Below are 17,148 nucleotides of genomic sequence, written 5' to 3' on the forward strand. Positions count from 1 at the left end.
AACAGCATGTTACAGATAGCAAGAAGCACATGGTAGGGAGGGCCTGTACACGGGATATGACGATAGTAGTAGGCAGTAAGCAGCCTTTGCATCCTTGATGATCATTGGTAAAGAATTGTAACTGTCGCTGTCCCTTTTACACACACAAAACCCTTTTCAATTAGGATTTGCGGCGTCCCTGAACATTTTGTAAGAACTACACTACTCCCATGTCGTTCGTCGTAATATCATTCATTATTTTTTTGTTAATATTAAGAATGAAGAGCCGCTTTTCGCATACACTATTGAATATACTTTCATATAGCATTCACGTCTGACAGCTCTCTAGAAAAAATAAAAAAAAAAAGAGAGAACAGAATAACCCACATTGTAAATTGTTTAAGTTAAAAAGAACCCAGTGATATAAGATAAATAAATACGTAGAAGCGTAAGTAACAGCTTCATTAAATGCATTACGCAATAAACCATCTCCGTATGCACCGATAATTGCTACGGCGCAAGAAGTGACTTATCGTGTAGAAAGAAAGCAAGTTGGCCAGAAAGGTAGCAAACAAAGGCTGGAAACGAATGTTTAGCCATGCCATTGAGAGCAAATCCTGGTTCATTTGCCGATTATGTGTATGAGGTACTGCTTGCTATGGAACATGTTTATGCCCCAAGCATGTTTGAACAGTATATGATGAATGCAACCTGAACATTTGTTCAGGCATTATGATGAAAGGAATGGAAAGGGATCCCGATAATGGCCGAAGGTTAACCCTACTCATGCTGTTCTGTGACAAAACATTTATACAGCAGTATGTTGCATGAGGAGGCAATAAATAAGAAGGGGGTATGATGATGAAGATGATGATGAATGAAAAGAAGGTCGAAGAGAAATTGTGGATGGCAATAGGAACCAATTTAGATCGAGCGAAGTGTTTCCGGAGGCAGAGGATGATGGGACAAAGGATGCTCGTGGAAGAGCTCCGGTTTGGAGAAACCGGTGTCATGTGCATGACTCAGGAAGGGGAAACGAGTGTTAGACGACTCAAAATGCGATTGAGTGGCAGGATCGGAATGAAGGAATATAGTCTGGTCGGAGTAGATACTGACAGGCAAAGTGGAATATGCTTCCGGCACGAAATGTTTCTTCAATGGTAAATCGTTTATCGTTGTATCGGGAACAGAATCCATAGTGGTCGCTTGCTGATGAAGATCGTGGTTAGCGTCCATGGAAAGTGCATGGTCCACCTGCTGCAAGGACAGGTTCATGTTCGTCGGATACTGTTCGTAGGCATGCTCTTTGTGCAACACCAAATGTTCATGCATACCACCAGCTGTAGCGTGGTCGTAGTCTTGCACATGGTTCATGCCCTGAGCGCAACCATGTTCATCAGCGTACACGTGGTTTACCCCGCCTAACGAAAGGCTCGCTTGCATGATGACTGGAGCGCCGTTCGCATAGCTAGAGCAAGATGGGTGCAAATTGTGCTGATCGTGTTCCTGACCAGGTAAAGCATGATAATAGTATACCTTTGGATCTAGTTGATGCAAAGAAGCATCATTGGTTGATGTTTCTGGGTAGGGCATGGGACAAGAAACGGTGGCATCATAATGAGAAATACCGGTACTACCTTCAGGTACATGAAGGTTTAGCAGATGATTTGCAGAAACATAATTCATTGCAGCGTTCACTGTGTGTGGGTCATCGTGAAGCATGTGGGCCATTGATTTGCCCGTGTTGTAAGTAACATCACTCGGCAGCGACAAAGGCGCTGAATTCTCGTGGGATGAATATTGCTGGTGAGACATTTCAGGACCTTCTTCGGGATGTTGTTGATCATGAACACCAACGTGAGCATAACCTACCATGTTACCGGTTTGGTAATGTGGCACGCCTTCTAACTGCACGGTCTGTTCGTAATGGGCAACGTCCGGTGGAATTGTTGACGCGCTGGATTGTGACGACTCCAATTCAACATAACTCGGATACTCAACAATTGCATGACCGTCTCCATTCGTTGGCTGTAACACGACATTCGTCTCGTGAGCAACCAGCGTGTGCTTGGGAATGTACATGCCAGACTGAGGAAGGTTCATATGTGGGTTGACTGTAGGCGCCTGCATGTAAAGACTTTGCGAAGCAATCTGATCGTAGCCATTCACAGACGACATAACCGGGTGCGGAGCAGACTCAATAGAGCCGTCCATATAGTAAGAGGTTTGCTCCTTGGAAGTGAGTGAAGGAGGAGAGAGACTTTTATGAGAAGATGCATCAAAAGAGTCGCGAGTGGCTGCACTCCCAGACTCTGAATCTTCTTCACTTTCTGCAGAAAGTGTTTCCGATTGTGTTTTGTTTGGAATTCCATTCACCGATCCTTTTGATTCATAATACACATTGTACTGCGACTCAGCGGCCTGAGCACGGCTTTTGGCAACATCTGTTGGCAATCTCGGTCTTTTTAAGCAAAGACGTTTTCTGCGATAATGTAATGCCCGTTTCGAAAGCTTTAAGCCGAACACAGCCTGTATCTGAGCCAGTGACTCCTTATCAGTATGATAATCCAAGTACAACTTGGTAACAAACTCATCCAATGCAGCCGAAATATTTCCAGAACCGGTCTTTTTTACGGCACCAGCGGTTGGAAAGATGAAACGCTGACGATGCAGCTGAATGCCCCATCGAGACAAAATACGTTTATAGGAGCGTAAACTAGATAGAACGTTAGTAAGTTATGTCGGTAAATACGAAAGGAGGTTGTTGAGGTGACGATTACACAGTGAGATGTGTAGAGAAAGGTTCCGAACAGCGCCAAGGTAGGACAGGAACAACCAAACAATTGTTCAGAACCATTCTTCGTCACTCCAATTCGTCGTTGTCAAAGTCCAAGTATGCTGCACCGTTAAACATAACGGAAAGTGCACTAAGATACTTCACAGGCGGCCAAAAGTCTCCATCGACGTTGACTTATCCAGACATGCAGTTATGTCACCGTTTGGTACTTACCTAGCCTTAAAATTGTAGTACTTGAACATGCGTTCTTGCAACTCACGTAACGTCATCCCCGTCACACTGGCAATCTCCATTATATGCTCGCGTCTTTCCTCCCATTTTTTGGTCATTTCCAGGGGAATTGTTAAAAGCAGGTAGTGAACCGTGTCGTGTTTCAAGGTTGGTGGTGAGCAGGGCTGAGTTTGTTGTGCCTACTGCAATTCGTATAGGTAACAAGCAGGTAACAGAGCATAAACCCACGGTATAACGTGGGAATCCCTCGGAAATAACTTTAAAATAGGCCAAGAATACCGAGGAATAGAAATAACAAACAATAGAGAAAAAGTGCAGATGTGGTGGAATGGTATTGAGTTGGTTTTCATTAAGTGTTTTATAACATTCATTATCTATTTGTTTATTACTAATATTTTTTTTTTGTTTTGGGCTGGGTTGAACAAAAGTCAGCTAGAAAGTGTGGTAGTTTTTGTGGATGTAAAAGTGAAAGAGACGGTGAGTAGCGACGCCGGACAAGGAATGTATGACACATCGTTGTTCTTTTTGTGACTCTCTAAGATGGTTTCATCGAACTATAGTCACGAAGAATGTTAAGATGCGTGTTCGTAATCTTACCGCGGCGGGTTTTGGGCTTCTTTTGTTTGGAAGCATGCATGAGTGTCTTCTTTTTGACGGTAGACGGATCCACAGCAGTTGGTTTGAGACCATACTTGCCGAGCTCAGTAGCTAGATCAAGTGTAGGAGGAATGGGAATTTCATGCCATACCGACTTAAACTCGTCATCTACATGACAATCACAACTTCTGTCATTGCGCCAAACCATTTTCGGAACAGCATCTTTTTTTGTTCGAAGTAAAAGCACTTCACCTCTTTTCTCTAATTCTTCCAGTTCTGCTGCGACATTGGGCCAGCCGTCCTTTAGCTCCTTAACACTCATTCCGGCATGTACCTTGAGTGAGTCTAGGTAGGCCAAAAGACCGGCACTAGAACGAATGTTGTGAAGAGGCTTGAAGGTGAATGTTTCATGTCTTGCATCGTACAAAATGCGATCATTCTTCTTTAACAGCTGAAGAAGCATAGGCGTAAGCGGCGTTGAGAGATACGAAGCAATCTCCTCTGCTGTTTTTGGTTCATTGCGCTATATGATAGATATTAGAATCGTTTCATCTCATAAATAGCATTTGTACAAACCTCTTTCAAATATTCAACAGCATAATGAAGTTGGGAAAGGTAATGTGTACCGACACCAGAATCAGCCGGTTGAGAATATACTGTGAACGGTGTATTAGTACATGCGTTTAATGGAGGGGGGAACAATACCTACCTAAATTTGTTTTACTTCTTTTTTTCTTTCCTAAAGCAGGCGCTGGGCTAGAAGTTGCAGAAACATCTGTAGGAGTAGCCGAACGGCTAGCAACGTAAGCGGCTGTTGGCCGCTCAATTTGAGGTTTTGCATAGATAGGTTGGTTGGCAACTTTCTTCTTGAAAGAACTAAGTTGTTCACTCAAGGAACTCATTCTAACGAAAGGAGAAGTCTTGTTCCTGTCGTTTCCACGATTTAAGAAGTATTAAAGACGGACTTTTATGAAGAAATATAACTGGAACCCGAAGCAAGCCCAAAAAATGCACAAAACTGGTCAAGAGCGATAATCACTTTACCTACGAGGTGTATAAGCAGACGAGGAGTGATTCTGCTTAGGAAAACTCTCAATTATTTCCTTTTTTACAGAGTTCACCAACGTCGACTACCACGCTGGAGCGGGCGTGCCCGGTTCGCCCCTAGTGGTGAATTATATTGAGCGGTGCAGGCGACAAATGGACACTCCTAGAACCAATATTTGAGCAATTCAACACAATGCATTTGCCGTTTCCAGTCCTAAGAAGACTGTACTTGTACGTTGTAATGTCAATTCCTGGAATTAAACTGTTTTTCTAACAGAATTAAGATATGAATACACGGCTCTTGTATTAGGTTTCGCGCTAGTCGTTTTCGAAAGTTTCGTTGCGAGTTTAGCGTTTGTGATCAATTCTCTTGTTGTAAAAGTATTTCCGAAATGGAGTGTTTGGAATAAGAAAACCGCTTTGCAGGCATATGCGGTGGATGACATTGAAACAATTGACAAGGCTTTTTCCCTACACGACGCAAAAAGTATTCGCGAAATGTGTGAAGTGCATGGATTTGGAGTTGAGGAACATCTCATCCGAACGAATGATGATTATATTCTGTGCGTTCATCGGATTTACCAAATGACAGATAACGCCCTGAACGGACCAGGTAAACCAAAGTCCCGTCCGGTCGTGTACTGTCATCATGGACTCCTAATGAATTCAGAAGTCTGGGTGTGCAATCTTGATGCGAATAAGTGTCTTGTCTTTGATCTCGTTCGCCGTGGCTACGATGTCTGGGTACGAAGCTCCTAAACGAGTATGGATTTATAACTACTAACATTTTGTTGTATAGCTTGGAAACAATCGCGGAAACAAATACAGCAGACAGCATCTCTATCTTCGCTCTAGTGATGTTGATTTTTGGGATTTTTGTATTGATGATTTCGCGCAATACGATATTCCAGACACTATTCATTACATTTTAAATGTGACTGAACAGCCCTCGTTGAGCTATGTTGGATTTTCTCAAGGAACAGCACAAGCTTTTGCTTCACTCAGCATTCATCCTCTGTTGAACGAGAAAGTGAATACGTTCATTGCACTGGCGCCTGCTATCAGCCCTCGTGGGTTACACAGCTCGGTAGGCGATGCTATAGTACGGGCAAATCCATTCTTGCTTTACATGTTCTTTGGGCACAAGTCTTTTCTCGCTTCTGCTGGCTTCTGGCAAAGTATACTTTGTATGTTTAATTTTTTTGCGAAGACTTATTCATCTAACAAAAGTACAGATCCTCCTCTGTTTGACGTAGTACTAAACTATTGTCTCGTCCATCTGTTTGACTGGCGTTGCAAGAATATGACACCACTACAAAAACTTGTCTCGTATGCACATCTTTACTCATACACTAGTGTGAAATGTCTTGTACACTGGTTTCAAATTATGCACAGCGGAGAGTTCCGAATGTATGACAACGACATGCTAATCCAATCCACGTATGCTCCATACTATAAGGCGGCAAGGTTTCCCACAAAAAACATCCGAACGCCTATCCACCTCTTGTGGGGAGATTGTGATTCTCTCGTGGATATAAACGTGATGCTTAACGTGCTTCCGGAGGGCACTCAGGAAGTTAGAGTAAGTTTGACAACTAGCATTCTTGACAGTCCCTAACCTTATTCTAGGTCGACTCTTACGAACATTTGGATATGATCTGGTCCGATACTGTGGACGTAGATGTGAATCCTCATGTTTTTCAATGGCTTGAGCAAGCCAAGCGCGGATAATTTTTTATTACTTAAGATTGCCGCGTTTTGTAATATTATGCTTTTTTTGTACAAGTACTGTAATATTATAAAAAGTTTTGGTTGTTAAATTAGATAAAGTAAGGATGTATTAAGGAAACAACTTGTCTTATGCGAAAAGCTTTTGTTAAAAGGATGTAGAAAAAATAAATATCAAAAAAAACGTAATAAATAAAAACGATAAATTAATTAATGAATTAAAAAAAAAAAAAATAAAAACAATGTCTAAGTTCGTAGTACTTACAGCTTTTATACTAACAGTATCTACTTCAAACGTTATTTTATCCAATATCCTTCATTAATTAATAATTATCCACAGAGAAACCATACTTTCGCAAACCTTCGTTGAAAGCGAACATATATTACATCACTATGACATGAGTTGAAACCACACAGCAACCCTACCCTACATACACATATGACAGTCACAACCCTTACCCTCGCAATTTAGTATAAATTGACACAAGAAGCTACCCTAAAAACCATCATCAGTAGCGGTTTTAACTTACTTTGTTATATAAGTAATTAAAATCAAACTGTGGTCAAGTATGATGATCGGAGCCGAATGGCTTAGAAGATGCATCCGTTCCGTCCACAGAGATGACTGAGTAGCTGTCCCGGTCGACGTCTCAGGTGGGACGTTGTTGGGTTGTTGCTCGTACATTTAAACATAAATAAATTTTTTGGTTTTTATTTTTTGGTGCATACATGCTTACTTTAAACGCAATTTAAAATTTACCTGGTAGATGTGAAACCGTCATGATATCTTCATTAATTTCTTAGCCAAGATCATGTGCCATTCTAGCAACACTTACGTCAAACCGTTAGTGGCTGGGAAGGTTAAGCTCAAACTGGTCCTTGTCCTCAACCTTGGCGAGTGCGGCCTGGTACGCTGGTCTGCCCTCTATTAAACGCAGCCAGCGTTCGATGTGTAGGTACTTGCCCTCAAACTCGCTGCCCTTTCTCTTGTACGCGACTGTGAGCGGGAAGCTCATCATGATGTCCGCGCCACTGAGGTTGTCTCCAGCAAAGTAGGTGTTCTTTGCCAAGTGGTCATCAGTGTACTTGAACATACTTTGGATTTCCGGGTCCAGGTACTGCGAACGAATTCCTTTGACGAAAAGGTCGATGATAAAACGCATAAAGAATGGTGTCTTCTGGGCACCAGTGTCCAAAAAGAAAACGGCCCAGAGGAAAGGCATCATACTGCCTTCACTGTCGTGCATCCAATAATCGTATTGAAGGAGTGCCTTCTCCTCTCCTTCACTCGGCTTCATCTGTCTGGCATACTTGCGAACAAGGTACTCGACAATAGCACCGCTCTCAAACAGTGTCAAGTCGCCATCCGTCAACACTGGACTCTTTCCTAACGGCGACAGCTTCTTAAACTCCTGGGGAGCTCTTCCATCAACACGTGCATATTGCTTCAACTCAAAAGGAACCGCGATTTCCTCAAGCAACCAAACGATGCGAAACGATCTGGATGCTAACAAGTGGTGAAGTGTAATCATTTTCGCAATGTGCTCTCTCTTTCAACAAGAATATGTTTCGGGGCAGAGCATTCTTCAACGGTCCGAACCTTCCTTTTCTATACCTGCTAGACGTAACCATTGCGTTTACCATGCCGAACGTCCCAAGATCCCGCCACTAATACGCCTTGCGCATCACACCAATTGCGTAACAAGTCTGTACTAACATTCAGATTGTGCTTTTTTAGCCACGATTGTAGTGCATCCAGTTGCACCGGAATGTACGCTAGCATGTCTGACCATACGCTTTCTCCCGGTGCCGATCGTACTATAGCCGTTATTGCATTTGATGTCTGAGCGATGATGTCCTCGAATTTCGGTGCCTCATCATTCGCCTTGGTGTTCGCTTGCCTTTCCTTTCCGTTCGGCTCGGGCTTAGTGTTTTCGAGAGCATACAAACACTGACTTAGAAGCTTGATGCGTTGCTTTCGTGATTTGGGAATCTTAAAGCCAAATTGTGAAAGCTGATCGTGTATCGACTTGTCGCTTTCCTTTTCCAAACGGACTTTCAACTCATTGAGACGATCTGCGTCCTCATCTGTGGTTCCTATTTCCCTTCTTTTTGTCGTCTTTGTGGAGTTTGTGCGCTCTTTAGCGGGTCCAAGCTCCGGTGGGGCTGGAGGTGTCAACTTATTGGGTGTTGGTTTTGGCGTTTGGAGTGGGCGTGTATCGTCGCATTTCGGCGAATGCTGAGACGGGAGTAGCTGCCAGTCTTCTGTGTCGAAAAGTTCATTCTCATTTGGTAGCATGCTTGCTTGATCACAGCTTTGCAATACCTTGCTGTAGTCTTCGGAATGATCGAATCCGTACGAAATGTCAGCATTACTGATGTCGAGCACTTCAACCTCGTCATCACTCTCACCAGAACTGCTGTCTATTACGATCGGTTTCTTTTCCGTCATTCCCGCGGTGAGTATTGCAGTGTGTGAATTGCAAGCGAACTATGGTTAAGTGTTAATGTCCGTCGACGCTCGGGCAACTTGTGGAAATTTACTGAACAAAAGAAATGTCGAAGAAGTTAATGCCAATAATGCAAGTATGAATTACATCTACACAGATATAATAAAATAATAAAAAGGACGGTAAACTCGAGGACAACAGTTCATTAATTTTTGGAAAAGAATCCTTTCCCCTTTTGCTTTCCACTGCTATCGTCTTTGTTTTTTCGTCGAAATACATTAAATAGATCCTTTGCTGCGTTCTTTGATTTCTTGGTTACCTCACTGACAGCTGACGACACGTTCTCATGCGAGAAGAGGCGTGAGCTACGACGAGTAGAACTTGCAACGGAGGGCGTGGCTGAATGATTAGAGCGGATTGAAGGACATGATGAAGTCGCAGCTTTTGTGAGCGGGGGCTCAAAGCTCGTACTAGCGGGGAAGATGACGGAGTGAATGGAGGAACGGGATGCCTTCCGTCCATTAGTGGTATTGTTGCTGGGTTTGTCAGCGTGTAAGCAAAAATTCATCCACTCATCAAGGCCCGTATCGAACTGAAGGAATTCACGAACCTTGCCTTTGTAGAAATAAAATCTTTGATCTGTAGAACCAAGAGCATTTAACTTATCAAACGACATCAAAGGACTGCCGATAAACGCTTGGAAGTTAACGAATGGTATGGTTTTCATTCCGGATTGGTCAGCACCGGTTTCAGACGCTGACTTGTTTGCTCCGGCAGAAGCCACTGGACGCAGTGGTTCAAGTTCATGAAGTATAGGCTTGCTCTCGTTTGTAACAGTGTCGAACTGGACACGTCCATGAGTTGAAAGTGAATGAGCAGACTCTGTCGATGTAATCGAAGGAGCTCCATTGTCAGAAGTGACCGACGTAGTAGGAACTAAGGCAGGAAGAGGCGGCAAGGACCCACGTTTAAAAGCCCGCTCTTCCAAGTCCCTCTCAGTAGTCGCTAGGTTACTGGGGAGACTACGGTTCTTCGTGTGTGAAGATAAAGGACTTGGTGATGCAGGAACAGCACTTGACACGCCGAACTTGACATGGTCAGGGCTAAACTCGGGAATTTCCTCCAAAGCTGTTGAACGGTCACCTTCAGTGGTGCACACAGACACCGCTTCTGCATCCGGAGGATCGGGAAGCGCCCTGTCAGGCGAAGCATTGCCGGCAATTTGCTGCTTCTGGCCCGCCAAAGGAGCAGCCGTTACTGCAGGAGCAAGTGTGTTCACTTCATCCATCAAGTAGTTATACAAAGAAGACAGTTCATCGTTACCTTGTTCGTTTGTTGAGCTCTTCTCCAAGGGAAGAGCCTTTTCCGTTTGTTCGGATGAGTCGACGTCTAACTGCGAGGTGGGAGGAGTGTCATCAGTGGGCTTCTTTTCATCAAAATCAGAAGCAGACTCTGACGCATCGTTAGAAACGGGCTCGCGGGGTAAAGGGCGAGAAGGTGGTGTAGGTGGTGTAGTAGTGAAGATAGTGGAAACAGCAGCTTGCTTCCCCTTGTCGCTAGCTGCAACAGCCGGCGCGGCAGAAGCGACAATCGTGGGCATGGAAAGTCCAGGACTTATTTGAGTCAAGACGGAAGAGGCTATAGCTGGCTTGCTTCCAGAAACACCAGATGCACCAAATGGCGACGGGAGAGGTCGGCTAGGGGGGAGAGGCTTCTCCTTAGGACGATTACTGGGAAGGGCAGGCAACGTATGAGGGACAACAGCAGAGGCTTGTTGAGGTTCCTGGTGGGGCCCCTGTTCAGGCTCTTGTTCAGGTTTCACGGACGCCGCACGCTCCTCCGGTTCAGACTCATCAGATGTAACAGAAGGAGGCAAGGGAACGGCTTCGGGAGGAGCTAAGGACGACTTTGGTACTTCGGGAGCCATTTCCGCAGCGACACTAGGTTTAGGCTCCTGAGCAGCTTCAGGGACAACTGTGTTAGCTATATCACTCTCGGTCAACGAGGGCTTTCGAGTAAGAGTATCAACTCCAGCCGTTGAATTTGCTTCCTTTTGAGCCTCAGATTGCTCAGTTTCTATAGGTGATTCCATTAGACAGTGTACTTCCTCCAACTCACCTTGCTCATGGTCATCATCAACCATTTCCTCAGCATACGACGCTGATGTACTCATCATGATAGGAGTCTGCATGGACTGGAAACGAGGGGCCATTGTGGGTTTTGCAGCTACAACGTGTCTTTCAGGCTCGCTGAGGACTACTCGCTCGTCCTTTCGGAGCCCTGGTGTGCCGGTTTTACCCAATTTAATGTCATTCAACACAGGTTTTTTGGGAAGAACACTTTCGTAAATACGGTTCTTGTATTCCGCACCAAAAAACTTCAGCAATTCCCGATGTTTCGCAGCCCAATACCGAGCAGCCTCCTCCGCTGACTTGGATTGTTGACTGATGGTCAACGGGGCCTGAGCGGTCTCTGACTCTTTTTTTTGGACAATAGGTTCAGCTGACTCTTTCAACTGAGCACTTTTCTGCTTCGTCACAATGTCGTCTGTCCCATTCTCCTCCTCCTCCTCCGATACCATCTCCTCTTCATTCTTGATGGTCTCCTCACCTTTTTGTCCTGCTGCGGGGGAAGCGATAGCTGCTCCAGACTCCTGGGGCTTTGATTCAGATGAACTGGTCCTCGAATGCAACCCAATCGACTTTGGTGCACTCAAAGTGGTCCGTAGCGGGGGAAGAGACGGTAATTCGGGTTCACTCTCCGAATCACTGCCCCATTCCGTGCCATCATACGTTGGGATGTTCGAAACCCAACGTTTCGAAATTCGACGTTTCAACCCAGCATTGTTGTCTTCACTCAACAATTGACTTTTCTTGTTCAGAGCAACATTGAACGTCATTGAATAGCGCTCCTCCAAGAACAATTCACCGGCAAATTCAATGTTCTAGCTCTCGGAGTGAGTGGTAGAGGGCAGGTGTAGTGGGTGGATTTAGGTTAGGCTCCATGGGTAATTCTTGGTGGTAGTGCTTCCAAGAGCGGCTCTCCCTCCACTACGGCTGAAATCCAACGACGTCTTAAACACCAATGGCGACAGAATCGCCCATACACACGGAAGGACGACGTCGGTATTAAATTCCGAGCCCATTTTCCAATTAGATTTCTCTTCCTTTTATCGTTTTTATCTTTCTTTATTGATTACGTTTTTCTTTTTTTTTTGCAGTTATTTCCTTAACGAATTGAATTGCAATTGTCAAAAACCGTATATTCATCGTTCTGTATTTCCTTTGTGAACCTGTTAATTCGTTGCTCTGGTCATTTTGGGGGTTTTTAATTTTGTAATCTGGGTTCTTTTGTGTTACTGCTTTTAGAAAACTGTTTGAAACGATATCTGTCGAATCGAAGCAAGCAACAAAGTAAAAGAAATTTCGGTCGCTTTATGCTACTGCACTTTGGTTGTCTGTCTGTCGAGAAACACAAATTCACTGATTGAAGCTCTTCTAGGTCATACAAACTGTTCTTGTGGAACTTTATTAACGATTTTACTACTACTGTTACTTTTATCACGGGGTTTTCCATACCTTTATCTCGTTTATGAACAATTTACTGACGACAATTTTTCTACGTATTTATTATCCAGAACATCATATGTCCGAATCACAGCTGTTTCTTCTCATCTATGCATCAATCGTTTTCTAATAGTTCAATTGGGCGGAACGATGCGACTTTTCACTCCAATGGCGTCTCCGTTGTCGAAAGTCATAATGCAGCAACATCATCCATGGATGTGTGTTACTACAAACATGAATTCGACGCGGGCGCGTTTGAGTCACGAAAAGTTCAGCAGGGACACTTTTATGTCGCCGAAGTCGCCGATGAACACACTTCTTCTTCAAAAGATATCCGCGAAAAAATCACTTCAACACAGGCTTTGGGGAATGTGAAACAGTTTCTAGCTCCCCTGTTACATGAGAAGTATGCCGAAGAACCCAACTTCGAGTACTCCGATTTTAAACCGCCTCCTCGAGTCACTTTACAGGAAAGCAAACGGGCATCATGGTTTCAGGACCTCGCTAATCATCTCGTACCGCTTTCAAATTTGGCCAAGCGGATACCTCACGGCATTTGGGGCAAAGACATTCTTCGCTCCTGCATGTCGTACTTCGTGCCTATCAATCGTGCGGCATGGTTTATTAAATGTGTTGGCGTAAATGAGGCCAGGGCTTTTCTACGGAAAAACCCAAACAACACTGTGGACGATTGGTACGCAAATTGGACGGCGTCTGTGTGTGCTCTTTTGTCGGAAATCGTTTCGTCAATGGTTGATATGAAACAGCGGAGCTTGCAGGCCAAACAGTTTTCTTATGTTTTACAGATCATCACTTATCTTATCCAAAATGATTTGTTAAACGAAACTCACATGCTTCAACATGTCCTCCGGTTTTTGTACGAATCAAATGCCAGTTCGTTGCCCAAAGCTATTCTCGTACTAGAATTCTTTTGGTGCCGAATCATGGACAAACCACAGATAGCACAAATCGGTGTGATACTCATTTTAGACTTTCTGAAAATTCTCAAATCCTCTTTCTACGGTCTACCAGCAGAACTGAAAAGCTCGTTTGATCAGCGTTTGAACCTACTGCTTTTTCGTTTAGCGTACAAACGGCCAAATTGTTATTTTATGCCTGACCAATGGAAAACAATTGAGCTCCAGCTAAAATACGCGTGGAGACGGTTTCCAGGATCGGCTAATGTGTACGCTGTCATACACGAACGCAACTCTCGGTCCCACAGACTCATCAACCCGCTCAATAAACGGTTCCGATTCTTGGAAATCCTTAACTCATTAAATCCTACTAGTGATTGGAAACTCGTAACCAGTGACTTGCTTAAGCTGCTGCCTACCGATGAAACTCTTCATCTCATTATCAAATGGTGCGTTGGTATTAACCATATGTATCTTGTTGAAAAACCCTACTATACTGCTATGTTGTTTCGATACGCCGATTTAAACATCCAAACCCTTCAGGAAAACATTCTACATTTTCTGTTTAACTTTGATTTCTCTCATCCAAATGAAGTTACAGCGTTGGCTGTTTTGTTGGATGAACTGCACCAGCTCCACCTATTTTCCTTCTCAACATATATTAAGCTGCTTGCAGCGAAGGGCTACCTTCGTGACTCTATGCGAAACACAGAAGTCGTAAACAAGCATTGCCAGTTCTTAATGCAGTATCCCGTACACAACCTTCGCCGGTCGATCCGTACAGCGGTACACAATATCTTGATACGTAATGGTGTAAAAATACATTGGGAAGCTGTGGATCAGTACATTCAACAGTTTCGAAAGAATCCAAAAACATTTCACTTCGCGGATGACGAGCTTTACTCCATCGTTTCCCTTACATTAAGTCGCTTACTTGAACTTATCGGAGACAGTACAATGCAAGCGTACTTTCTGTTCATTTTATGTTGGCGTTACTCCGCATTGCGAGTAATCGATCGGGCTGTACCCATTATGAGAAACAACGGCATAATGCGTTTGTCTTTACTGATTTTATTAGTGAAGGGCTTAACACTTACACCGATCTTGAGAAAATTCATTATCGAAATGAGCACAAAAGATGAGATCTTGTCAGAAGCAGAAAAGGCGGTTTTGATTCAATTGGATTCGTTATACAAGTTGGACTTGAATGTAAATTACACATTCGTTATTCCCTTGTTCGTTGTTCAACAAAACTATATGTATGAACGAGTTCAAAACGAGCCTTCTTGTCTCAAAAAGTTCATGTTGCGACCAAACATCCAGGCAGAGGAACTAGTTGAGTACCTTACGGACACCTTGGAACACACAATCAAAGATGAAGAGATTATATTCACAAATACATGCTTGCAATGTCTCAAGGTTATGTCGAACGCATCACTTATTTCTCAAAAAATACACAATCTTGTGCGTAAATGGCTATTTACTAACCCTTGCGAGGATATGCGTCTCAACAAACTTTTACATATCGCAAGAGCTCGCCTTATAAGCATAGAAGAACTATCGATTCTCTTAAATGAGTTACTCACCGCAGATACTGTTGGCGAAGTTGGAAAAGAGTTATGTTTTAAAATATTCAGCTATCGTCTGTCGCGCACGGATGATGGATCAAAGGAATGGTACAGTTACAGTGAAATTCTACAGCTTGTGCGATGTTCAATCGACATGCAAAACATTATACGGAAGGCAATCTCTGGGTTTAGTCACAATCGTATGTTTATGCTAAATACACTGGCACTCTTGTATACTCTTGACTTTGAAACATCCGTTTCGCTGTTTTCGTCAAAGGAAGAATTACGCGATATTGTGTGCACGTTTATCCCTCAACTCTGTACCATTGATATTCGTGAGAGTTTTAGGTTGGCGTTGGAAAAGTGCGACCTATTTTATACCACTCTGTATTCATTGTGGCTTTATACATTGGACGAGAGACAGCTTTCTAGACTATCTTTTGATTTTTTGTTCGATTCACTTGCCGCAACTTTCCCGCGCTACCGTCCCGAACTCTGGCAAAACATGTGCTTGGGACTATCGTTTTGCAAGGATTTGTTCCAGGAAGTTATCTTGCGTACACTAAGTACATTCAAGGCTTTACCGCAGGAGTTCCTTAGCGATGTATGCAGTATATCCGCATGGATCTTAAAACACAATCCCGATAAGCACTTTCTAAATCAGCTTTCACAAATGTTTCCTTCTCGCATGAAGTTAGTCTACTCTTGGTGCAAGACTGTTGGTAACGACGAAACCAAACAGTTGGAACTACAAAGTTGGTAAGTTCAATTCCTTGTTTGTAACCCTATGCCTCTTTTCATTCTTGTGCTAACTTCCCCTCAGGGTAATGCTCTTCATACACCTGTTGCTTCATTTTCATTCCTACCTGAAACAACCTAATCTTATTCATCAGCTAAATACGTTTGCTCAGGTAAGCAGGCGTCTTTACTGACTGCATGAAAACTAACTTAAATTCAGATTCCATTTATTTTTGACAACCCTCATATCATTGACATTCTCACTGATGCAAAAACATTTCTTTTGCAAAGCGAAAAGATGAATGATAAAGCAGAACAAGCCAAGTCATTGGCTCCTTGGGAGGACATTGAAGGTCTGACCCTTCAAGGCAAGACTCCGTACACACTTCAACAGTTTGATCCAAAGCGGACAACCTCTCAATTGTTCTTTTGGACACTAAAAAACAGTAGTGAGCATTGAAAACCCTCACATCATCACTTGCCCTTTGAACCCACAACAATCCACACACGCACTCAGTTTTCCCTCTTCTCGCCTCTACCACATTTCTCTTGGTCAAGAGGTTTCTGTATATAATAGTTTTCGATTTGTTCCCTAACTGGAGAAATTGGAATGCGCCGACAATGCGCGCCATTCTGTTTAGACTTATTCTTAATTGACAGTAGAGTTACTTTTATTTCTACGGGTACATCGTATAACGGCTATAAGGAAAAAAAAAGTTCATATCTATCCAACTACTGCGATTTTGTCCATACAAGGAGAAGGAGGTGTTGTAGGTATTCTGTAGGAGTATTCCTCGTTAAGAGTCCGTAGCCCTCACTAAAAATGTTAGTGAGTTACATCGAAGATCATCAAAAGCAGTCACGCGAAACCAAAACTCAGGACTTGTTTAGCTTGGAACCTGTTCACAACCACCACCAGCAACATGCCTCACTCCTACGGTATCAGAGCTCGTACGCGTTACCTTTTCCAACGTGGATACAGAGAGCATGGTCAAATTCGTTTGTCCACGTACTTGAAGACCTACAAGATCGGTGACATTGTCGACATCAAGGTCAATGGTGCTGTCCAAAAGGGTATGCCCCACAAGTACTACCACGGCAAGACCGGTGTCGTTTACAACGTCACCCAAACCTCTGTTGGTGTGTTGATCTACAAGGTTGTTGGCAACCGCTACATGGAGAAGCGTGTCAACGTCCGTATTGAGCACGTTAAGCACTCCAAGTGCCGTCAAGACTTCTTGAACCGTGTCAAGGAAAACGAGGTCAAGCGTAGAGAGGCCAGAGCCGAGGGCAAGACTGTCCAACTTCGTCGTCAAGCTGCTCTCCCTGTTGCTGCTCACGTCGTCTCTACCAAGGACAACACCCCCGTCACCCTTCACCCCGTTGCCTACGACACCACTATTTAAACAAAATACAGTGTTTGGAGTGGACTGCACGAAATACGTTTGTTTGTGAGGAAGAGAAGGAGAGGTAGGATATACGATGTAGAGTGAGAGTGTATGTAGATGGAGAACTTGTGTCTGTGCGGGC

The 17,148-nt window shown here is 43.7% G+C and overlaps 8 protein-coding genes across 8 annotated transcripts; 3 read left to right on the forward strand and 5 right to left on the reverse strand.

Moving 5' to 3' along the window:
* Window positions 1-212: 212 nt before the first annotated feature.
* SJAG_00160 (hypothetical protein) lies at window positions 213-3,149 on the reverse strand. The gene is made up of 2 exons (XM_002171421.2): window positions 2,990-3,149; window positions 213-2,695 (listed from the first exon to the last, which is right to left on the reverse strand). Exons 1-2 carry the CDS (start codon window positions 3,103-3,105, stop codon window positions 904-906), a joined length of 1,908 nt encoding a protein of 635 aa, XP_002171457.2. The 5' UTR covers window positions 3,106-3,149; the 3' UTR covers window positions 213-903.
* Window positions 3,150-3,326: 177 nt separating this feature from the next.
* On the reverse strand, window positions 3,327-4,775 carry SJAG_00159 (transcription factor TFIIE beta subunit). Its single transcript, XM_002171420.2, has 3 exons — window positions 4,314-4,775; window positions 4,181-4,260; window positions 3,327-4,127 (listed from the first exon to the last, which is right to left on the reverse strand). Exons 1-3 carry the CDS (start codon window positions 4,504-4,506, stop codon window positions 3,543-3,545), a joined length of 858 nt encoding a protein of 285 aa, XP_002171456.1. The 5' UTR covers window positions 4,507-4,775; the 3' UTR covers window positions 3,327-3,542.
* SJAG_00158 (triglyceride lipase-cholesterol esterase) lies at window positions 4,743-6,555 on the forward strand. The gene is made up of 5 exons (XM_002171419.2): window positions 4,743-4,882; window positions 4,936-5,395; window positions 5,451-5,838; window positions 5,887-6,233; window positions 6,281-6,555. The coding sequence occupies exons 1-5, from the start codon at window positions 4,845-4,847 to the stop codon at window positions 6,380-6,382; spliced, it is 1,335 nt and encodes a 444-aa protein (XP_002171455.1). The 5' UTR covers window positions 4,743-4,844; the 3' UTR covers window positions 6,383-6,555.
* Window positions 6,556-6,834: 279 nt separating this feature from the next.
* On the reverse strand, window positions 6,835-7,940 carry SJAG_05181 (glutathione S-transferase Gst3). Its single transcript, XM_002171418.2, has one exon. The coding sequence runs from the start codon at window positions 7,909-7,911 to the stop codon at window positions 7,225-7,227; it is 687 nt and encodes a 228-aa protein (XP_002171454.1). The 5' UTR covers window positions 7,912-7,940; the 3' UTR covers window positions 6,835-7,224.
* A 57-nt stretch (window positions 7,941-7,997) lies between these two features.
* SJAG_05180 (structure-specific endonuclease subunit) lies at window positions 7,998-8,831 on the reverse strand (the record flags this gene model as incomplete). Its single annotated transcript, XM_002171417.1, has 1 exon — window positions 7,998-8,831. One exon carries the CDS (start codon window positions 8,829-8,831, stop codon window positions 7,998-8,000), a length of 834 nt encoding a protein of 277 aa, XP_002171453.1.
* A 96-nt stretch (window positions 8,832-8,927) lies between these two features.
* On the reverse strand, window positions 8,928-11,857 carry SJAG_05179 (hypothetical protein). The gene has a single exon (XM_002171416.2). It carries the CDS (start codon window positions 11,726-11,728, stop codon window positions 9,035-9,037), a length of 2,694 nt encoding a protein of 897 aa, XP_002171452.1. The 5' UTR covers window positions 11,729-11,857; the 3' UTR covers window positions 8,928-9,034.
* SJAG_00156 (mediator complex subunit Srb8) lies at window positions 10,384-16,328 on the forward strand. Its single transcript, XM_002171415.2, has 3 exons — window positions 10,384-15,639; window positions 15,704-15,791; window positions 15,839-16,328. Exons 1-3 carry the CDS (start codon window positions 12,506-12,508, stop codon window positions 16,076-16,078), a joined length of 3,462 nt encoding a protein of 1,153 aa, XP_002171451.1. The 5' UTR covers window positions 10,384-12,505; the 3' UTR covers window positions 16,079-16,328.
* Window positions 16,329-16,519: 191 nt separating this feature from the next.
* SJAG_00155 (60S ribosomal protein L21) lies at window positions 16,520-17,091 on the forward strand. Its single transcript, XM_002171414.2, has one exon. The coding sequence runs from the start codon at window positions 16,542-16,544 to the stop codon at window positions 17,022-17,024; it is 483 nt and encodes a 160-aa protein (XP_002171450.1). The 5' UTR covers window positions 16,520-16,541; the 3' UTR covers window positions 17,025-17,091.
* Window positions 17,092-17,148: the final 57 nt, after the last annotated feature.

This window comes from Schizosaccharomyces japonicus, assembly GCF_000149845.2.
Source record: "Schizosaccharomyces japonicus yFS275 unplaced genomic scaffold supercont5.1, whole genome shotgun sequence".
NCBI lineage: Eukaryota > Fungi > Ascomycota > Schizosaccharomycetes > Schizosaccharomycetales > Schizosaccharomycetaceae > Schizosaccharomyces > Schizosaccharomyces japonicus.